Consider the following 8,974-nt stretch of genomic DNA (forward strand, 5'->3'; position numbering starts at 1 on the left):
CCCCAGCTTCCCTCACGGCCCCTGCCCTGTGCGGGGAGCCGGGCGCTCGCCGCGCCCCTTCCCCCGGCCGCCAGCCGAGTGCTGCTCCTCCTCCGGTCAGGCCTGCGGGGGTGGGCTGTCGCGGTGACCTTTTTTTCCTCCTACCACCCTCTCTCTTGTCGGAGAGGTTGTTTGGGGTGGGAGAGTGGCTTTTCCAACCCTTCATCCTTTAGCCCCTCTGGGGAGGCGTCTCCAGTGCCCCCAGCGTGGCAGGGAGGGGGCAGGCAGGCTTGCCTGACTTTCTTCTCTTGCACGAACCGTGCAGGAGGAACAGATCCTTGTCGTGGGGATGGCGTTTCTTTCCTTCCCGATCATTTCTCGTGGCTCACAAATTTTTGCAGTTGCTTCCTCGGTTAGCCAGAGAAGTCATATCGAGATAAGTTAGTTGTATGCAGCTTCCGTTGGTAAAGGCTTTCTGGCATGGAGTTGGGCGGTCACTTGCGGTTTCACCTTTAAAAAATAATTAAATTAAATAAGACCTTGTGATGCGTAAGTCTCTCGTAGTGGGTTTGTGTGCCCGTCAAAATCCATGTTTTTCTCAGCCTGTGGAGGTGACCTACTTTCTAAACAGGGAACGTATATGGTTGTCACACTGTAATACACACTGTAAATTGAACTGTGCCAAACTAATTACACCAGGTGTTGCTGTGAAAATATGCCACTCATGGACCAACGGTTTCACATATAATGTTATCCCAGGGGATGATACTGTTTATGCCATATTCATTTAATCTGGATTTCAGTGGAAACTGAAGCTGTCCTGAGCTGAGGTTTTTACCAGTTCTCTAGCTGCGGAATGGAAAATGTAGCTTTTACTCAAAATGCCAGATCTCTGCTAGTTTGACCATGACATTAAGTGCAGCTACAAGAACTTACATGACATAATATGCTCCATTGCCACCATCTTGATGGTGAACAAACAGGCTGTTCTTCTGTTGAGAACAGCACACAACGTTCTCCTAGAGAAAAGCCAAAGAAAAATCCTGTGACTTGAAAAACATCTTTTGTGGTGGTCTGCTTTCACTTTATACCTATATCACTATCCTTTAGCAATTATAATATTCTCAGCTGAGAACGCAAGATACTAAGTAAGTCTCGTTTGTTGCATCTCTGTCCTAGATATTTATGGACATAGCACTTGCAAATCCTGCTGTGGCAATAAGTCCACTGAATATTGATATTGCTGATTTTATGGAAGAAGATAAGATTAAGCTGGGGGATCTGTACAGCTGAGTAGATCTCTCGCATTGTACCAATTGTAATGCTTTTATTTTATAACCTGAGGAGAAACTAAATCAAACTTTATTGTAAACAGATTATACCTTATGAAATATGTCTGCTGCGCTGAAGAAAAAGAAAATACCTGCTTTCTGTGATTTCTTTTTCTTTCTCCACGTGAGCCAGTTTATTTAGGAAAATTTTTCTGCATCTTAAAAAGTTTCCTCCATCTACAAGTAATTTTTTATCAGTTCAACTGTGCCTATCTCTGGCTAGCTTTCACTCTCTTGTCTCTCTAAAATAGTGAAAATTAGTCACACCTGTCTCTTATTTTATGTATGATCAGTACAAGGTGGCAAATTGATGACTAGCGGTAGTTAAGTATTTGGCAATATTTAATATCAGTTATGTTGAGCTATAGTATTGTTCAAATCCATCGTTTGGCTGCTGGAAAGGTGACAATTTGTGGGTCTCTAGCAGAGCGCTGCTGTGAGATTTTGTTTGAGAAATGCTGCCTGTTTTGTACGGAATTGATTGGAACAGCAGTGCCAATTTCCTGCTCTTGTATGACTTGGAAGCTTTTTCTGTTCTTCCTATAAAGCCCCAATATCTCTGTCAGTTTCTCTGCTCTTATTCTGCAATTTTAACCTCTTTTAACCTCCCTTGTCTTTTGTGCGAAGCGAGGAGATGACATTGGGGGAATACCACAGCATACCTTTATAGTAATAAGTCTCCATGCTCCAAATTTTCTAGCAGTAAAGTACTGAAGCTGATGTGGTCCCTAGTTAAACTCCATTCTGCAGGGCTCTGCATCCATCAGTGTTTTACTGGTTTTCTGCAGCAGAGCTTCTAGAAGGTGCACTGGAAGGAACCTGAAAGATGAGATGAATTTCATGGAATAGAATAATATGATGATACAACTTAAGGGCTGCACATCAGTGTCTGGAGTGCATACTGCTGACAGAGAGTTTTTTGTTCACTTGCTTCTTACCCGTTTACATGAAATTTGGTCTCCTTATTTTGACAGTGCCTGTGCACTGTCTAGGCTGCAGGTACAGGTAGAACCCAATGGCAGTAATGCAGAACTTCATGTAGGAGAGTTTACTGTGCTTCTTGGTTAGGCGTTGCAGTCCATGTGCCCTTATGGTTGGCATTGCTGCTGGCTTCAAAGTAGTAGTTTAGAATTAGTTCAGGACTTCACTGCAGTCTTTTCTCCTTCTCAGTCTCAACCTTCCTGTGCATAGTCCTTCTCGTCTTTTCCTTATTAACTTGTCCTTATTCATTCCTCCCCTTACGCTGGTGCAGTGTCTCAGTCAAGTATTTTCTTTCTCCAAAAAATGTCTAAGTGATAATTGATTCAGCAATTATCAGTAAATCTCGTTTGTTGCATCTCTGTCCTAGATATTTATGGACATAGCACTTGCAAATCCTGCTGTGGCAATAAGTCCACTGAATATTGATATTGCTGATTTTATGGAAGAAGATAAGATTAAGATGGGGGTTAAAATTGCAGAATAAAGGAATGTAAGTTTTTTAACTTTCTAGAGCAGCCTACTTGCTGAAATGTGAAAAGGGCACCTATAAAGCTATGTGAGAGCTGAATTCTTGTTTAGGAAAAGTTCAGTTGTTCAGCTGACTTACATCTCTAACTTTTTTAGATAATCCTATTTGCAACAAGTAGCAGAAGATCACAAGCTGTTAGATTTGTTACATAATTATGGGGAAGACACTTTAGTCTTCACGTGAAAAAGGATTGTACTTTCTTACGGAGCATAGAAGCCTTGAGCTGTAATCATTCACTCCATAGTTCAGATTATGCAACTAAGTCAGTAACTGTATATAATTTGGGGGGAAGGAGGGGGCAATAATTAATGTGGGAAGAAAAAAGATCAGGATAGAATGAATGAAACTTTAGTGGACCAATAGTCTGTAGACTTACTTTGCTAATTAATGCCACTATTCTTGGTGTTTGACCAGCTGAATGTTACCTTTTGAACATAATAACCTACTTGGCCCTAGCCGTAATAGGGCAGCTGTGCATTTCAATGTCCAGGTGCTAAGCAGAAGAAAAGTTCTGCTTGAAGATGGTGAATTTGGAAGTACAGGGAATGACTGAAAGCCAAAAACTTCCCATGTAATGCCCAAATGACTCACTGAGAGGTAGCAGGGAGAGAGTGGAAGGGGGATTGCCACTAATAGAACTGCTAGGCCGAAATGATTAGACCCATGGCCTCAAAGTTCTAATATAATTGCATATTTACTGGTTCAGTCGATGGGTAGAATCACCTGCCGTGTTACTTTTTCTACAGTCGTTTCTTTGCTCAGCATCTTGATGTGATTGTTAGGTTTGTTAAGATCTTAGGTTGAAAATATATGTAAATTTAAAAAATAATTTTCTGCAAACCTCTTAGATGTTTGATATTCTTTAAGTAGTATTCGGATTGCTTTTAAACTGACACTGAGTTGTATGATTGTTTTTAAACAAGTAAGAACTTTGTATTAAAGATGCAGTTGTATTAAGGAAAAATGCTGCAGCAAAATAAGGAATACAGTCCTACAAGCTAAATATTTTTAATAAAATTTTTGATATTGCAGTTTACTGAACAGTCTATAAAACTGTACAAATGTTATCAATTCTCAGAAATTCATGCTGAAGTGCAATTGAAGAATTATGGAAAATTTCTTGAGGAATATGCGTCTCAGCTGAAGAGAATTGAAGATGCTTTGGATGACTCTGTTGGAGATGTTTGGGACTTCAGTCTTGATCCCATTGCATTAAAGGTCTTCATATATTTAATATGCATTGCAACTGTTATTTTCCTAGTTCCTCCTTCCGTTCAAAACCTAAGAAGTAAAAGCTTGATGCATTTGTGCTCTTAAAATTTTGACTTTTGTGTTTGAGAGACCTATCCAATACTATTTTAATTATCAAGTAATTAATAAAGTGGTGCATATCATAAGAGAAGATGTTTTCATATTATTCTTTTCCAGACTTCTGGGTACCAGTGGAAGTTAAGTGAATTTATAGTGCTTCTTGTGTTGGGAAGCCTAATTCCAGCAAACTACTTCCTGTGGGTGTTGGTGTTTTTATTTGGGGTTGGGGTTCCAGAAGAGCTTGCTAATACTTGTGTAACTGCAGAGTGAACTGTGTGTGTATTTATAGTTGTGTTTTGACTTAATGGCCTTGGTACAGTATTTTCTGTCCTCCAGAGGTGGCTATTTTCTTGGTCATGAGTTCCCTGTCCTCTGTGGAGCATTTTTTTTTTTTTTCGCTTCACTGAATTTGCAGACATAATTTAAAAGTGCTTATGTTACCGTATGGAACTTGTCTGTGCTGAAGATGCACTCTTAAGTAATCATCTGTCTGAATAATTTGAATAAATTATGTGTAGGGCCAGCACAGTGCTGGATGTATATGAACTGGTCAATATCATAGCTGACTTCAGTACAAAATGTCAGTGCCTGCATACAGATATACACTACGCATCCTGTTTTCTGCATTTGGGATTCTTAATTCATGTTTCAGTTTTCCTGAGCTGTTTTTTCTATGTACGCCATAATGACCATGCTTTTGCTTTCCAAGTTTTGTAGGTAAATTGTTGTAAATGCTATATAGTATAGCCAGTTATTTGCCTTTCTGCCTAGAGTGAAAGGAAAGGTATTTCCATGTAAATGTGAAGAGCAAAGGTTTCCTGCAGCATAGGTTGCCAGTAATGTGCAATTAATTGCTCTCTTATTACTGACCTTATTTGAGATTAAACTGGGGAAAAAAAATTACTTACCTAGCTGGATATTTTTGACCAATATTTTCTAAAGTTGTTTGTTTGTTGTTGTTTTTGTTTGTTTGTTTTTAAAATTTTAGCTTTTGCCATATGAACAGTCCTCTCTACTGGAGCTCATAAAGACAGAAAACAAGGTAAGCACTTCATGCTTAAAAGAAAAAAAAATATAGAAGAGTTATTCTAGCTAAAACCAAGCTCCCTAAATGAGAATCTGTTTGTAATCTGTGTGGTTTTTCTCCCCTTTGAGTCTAGGTTCTAAACAAAGTAATAACTGTATATGCTGCCCTTTGCTGTGAAATCAAGAAGTTAAAATATGAGGTAACTTCAGCTGTCTTTTATTACTGTGTATGAAAATGTTTGCAGATTGGCAAGCTGATATATGAAAATTTATTCTTTAGCAATAAAGAAACGATATAATGTCTAAATACTTTTTATAGCATGATTACATATATCCTATTTATTAAAAAACAAATTTCTGCTTTTGTTGTTAGGCAGAAACTAAATTTTATAATGGCCTCTTGTTTTATGGAGAAGGAGGTAAGTAGCTCCCTTTACTGTAAAAGTTTGTAGTTTTACGTTATTGTTTCAGGTTATGTTAAGTGCTACAGTAAGTGTAATTTTATAATATGGATACATGCTTTCTCTGTATCTTTGACTGATGAACACCGAATAATGGACTTTGAGGTTATAGGGGTATATGTTAGTGTCTTGTAACTGTCCTGTGTTAGCTTAAGATAACAATAATATTCATCTGTTACATTAACAGGAAGTTTTGTTGCAGCCTTATTTACATGAGAAGTAGGGAGTATGGGCTGTTGAGGTTGTATTTAATGTATAACATGTTGAAGCCTGAGCTTACATACTGTAGCAGCTGTTTTTCAAAGTATGGCATTGAAAACCTGTTTTTCACATGTAAACGTGTCCTAAACCAACTCATTTCCTATTGGGACTAGATTTTACATTGGTTGTAGTAAAACAATAAATCTGTAATTTGATTGTAATAAAACAATGAAACCATTAATAAATAACTGGGATCAAGTCCTGCCTAGTTTACTTATGCAATCCTAGTTGTTGCAAGAGAAGTTTTAGTGTGTTAATGTCATCTGCCCTTCAAGTGCAGGTAATGGTATTTGTGCTACTGTTTAGACCATGACATAATACAGGGGCATAAGTGATTGTAAGTCAGTTCAGTTGACAAATCATGAGACCCTGCTTTAGGTGAAAGCTGTTTTTTGTCTTGGAGTTAAACTGGTAACTCCTCCGAAGGGTTGGTCTTAAGCTTCCACCTTAAAGTCTGGGAATAGGCCCAGATCTTGGTCCTGAGGACTGAATATATTAATGAGTTGATTTAGAGACATATCAAGTAACTTTGTTTTCTATTTCAGAAATTTGACAGAAAGGGAGAAGTAGTAAAAAGGGCTTTTTAAAAAGCTTTTCAAGAGCCTTGAATGTGACAGAAGTATTGGGGAATGTGAAATCTTTGAGATAGGGACTGTTTATCATTCTTTTAAGTGCTATATAAGATGACTGTTGTGGTTCGGTTAAGGAACATAAACCAGTGGTTGTGGTCGGTTTTGGTTTTGTTGTTGTTTTTTGTTTGTTTGTTTCCTTAGCACATTCTCACTTCTTATCAGATGTGGTTTTAAATATCTTTAAAAGAAAGTGATATGCTGCCAAAATCATACTAGGGGATCCCTCAAAATTTCTCCATGTCTCCAGCACGAAAAAAGTCAGATTGTTGCAGATTAACATATTACAGTAGCAGTTTGTTCCTGATGGAATTCCCTGCAGGGAATGCTTGAGAATGCCAGGAACTGAGAGGTTAGCCTTCTGTTGGTTAGGTGGGGATGCAGAAATTATGTTCTCTACTTCTATATGCCTCCTTGTAGCATCTACTTTGATAACAGCAAGCTTGCTTACTTAGAACAGTTGGCAAAGCTACTGGCCCAAGGATGGTTGAAATTTAAACAAATACTGTGCTGGCCTTTTCCTTTTGTATAAAGAAACATTTTTTTTCATCTTGTCCTTCGAGTGGCTAGGGCTAGTCTAGGAACTTTAAATAGTTGGTTGGATTGGTTTTTTTGGGACATACACTAAACAGAGTAAAGGTTACATAAAATGTGTAAAGGGGAAGCATGCAATATTTAGAATCTTCTCCCAGAGCTCCATCTTACAGAAGTATGGAGGCTACTTTGGTCTCTGGTGACTGCTCTAAAATAACATTTTATGAAGCAATAAGATCTGCATTTCTTATGCAGGTAAACTTGCAATTGTAAGCCATTTTTGTTCAGAGTGGCCTAATAGAAAAATCTCAAGTCTAGAGCATTAATCTGTCATCACATTAAGACTGTATTTTGTCAGGTAGTATTACAACTGCTCCAGCTGACTGAAGCTCCAGCTGACTGAAACAATTTGGCATTGGTGAAGTAATACTGTATTTCATAGTATCCTGTTAGTGTACTTTGTCGTACAGGTAATGCTTTGAAGCTGTGGCGATGAGCCAGTTCTTTTGTGCAGGCTGATATGTAGGAAAAAGAAAATCAATTTCTTGAGGAAATTATATACTACCCAGCTTTTTCTTCTGATTAATGACATGGTAGTTATTTACTGAAAGAATATACTAAGGATGTTCCTTGCAATATAAATACCTAGTGCTTTCATACAGACTTTTTAAAATGGAAACTTTTATATTAAGTTACATAATATATATATGCCTTTAAAGAATTACGTTTCGTATTCTTTATTTTCTTTCAGGTGATGGAGACTTTTTTCCTGCTTTGTGTTTAACTTATAAACAATGTAATTTTTAATGAGAAAGAAACTTCAAAAATAAGTCCAGCTTAGGAAAGCAAAATTAAAAGTTTTTAAGGCTCCATCAGTATACTTATAATAGTGCGGTCCACTCGTATGACAAACAAATGACTTGAAGGGCAAGCTTCAATGTTAATTGAACAGTTCTAACACAGGCTTTTGAAAGTAGTGACAAATGTTTGTCTTTCAAGCCACAGATTCCAGCATGGTGGAGGGAGATTGCCAAATACAGATGGGAAGATTTGTTTCTTTCTTGCAGGTAGAGTATGTTTTGATTTTTTTTTTTTTGACAGCAATTATAATCTTAATTTTACTTGCAAATTTAACAGTCTGCAGTATCCTGCTTGCATCTTCCTGAAAGGCATTGCAGTCATTTGATACGTTACTATGTTTTGCCTGCAGACCTGTCACAAACAGCTGATGTATCACACATTGGTTTGGTTTTTTAATACTTGTGTAAAACTCTGGAAATCTAATCAGAGAAGAAATTACAGTTTGTGTAATCATTGTTCAAAGAAATTAGAATTTACTTAAGAAAATTTTAGTAAGAGAAGATAAATTGAGGTTACTTCATTTGATGATAAAGTTAAAGATATCTATTTTTATGGTTTTGATTAGCAAATTTTAGCTTTCATTGACTGTTGGAAATGGATTAGTTTTTTATACATCTTCTTTTAGCTGATAGAAGAAAGCAAAATTAAAACATGTACCTGGAAAAAAATTGTTTGTTCTTTCAGGGAAGAACACTCATTTCTTATACAATTTGGTTGTTATCAGGGTCGTTTGCATGAAAACAGGATCTGTGTTCCTTCTGAGGATTTCCTGTGCTCTTGGGTTTGTCTACTGTGGAATTTTTGTCTTCAGCATAGCTTAAGTTACTGTCCTGTTCCCAAAAATGTTTCTGTTTTTATGCAATATTGCTTGTGATGAAATACCTATGTTGAAGTAGAGAATATACAGGAAGTTTCCAGAATGTTCAAACAAATTCTAGTTTAACAAAGGTTAAAATTCCTGTTCTTGCTGTATACTAGCATGGCAGTTGTCATTTACTGAATCATAACAGGTTGAATGCTATAGGAGGTTTTTTTTCAACCTCTTTTATCATGCCCCAGTGCAGTTAGTTG

At 37.3% G+C, this 8,974-nt stretch overlaps 1 protein-coding gene across 1 annotated transcript; it reads left to right on the top strand.

Moving 5' to 3' along the window:
• Positions 1 to 328: 328 nt before the first annotated feature.
• LOC104073425 (WASH complex subunit 7-like) lies at positions 329 to 8,109 on the top strand (the record flags this gene model as incomplete). Its single annotated transcript, XM_009573180.1, has 8 exons — positions 329 to 391; positions 1,159 to 1,262; positions 2,285 to 2,373; positions 3,899 to 4,038; positions 5,120 to 5,173; positions 5,292 to 5,357; positions 5,531 to 5,576; positions 8,042 to 8,109. Coding segments are annotated over exons 1-8 (630 nt in total), but the record flags the coding sequence as incomplete, so codon positions are not given.
• Positions 8,110 to 8,974: the final 865 nt, after the last annotated feature.

Source organism: Fulmarus glacialis, unplaced genomic scaffold, assembly GCF_000690835.1.
Source record: "Fulmarus glacialis isolate BGI_N327 unplaced genomic scaffold, ASM69083v1 scaffold42462, whole genome shotgun sequence".
Taxonomy (NCBI): Eukaryota; Metazoa; Chordata; class Aves; order Procellariiformes; family Procellariidae; genus Fulmarus; species Fulmarus glacialis.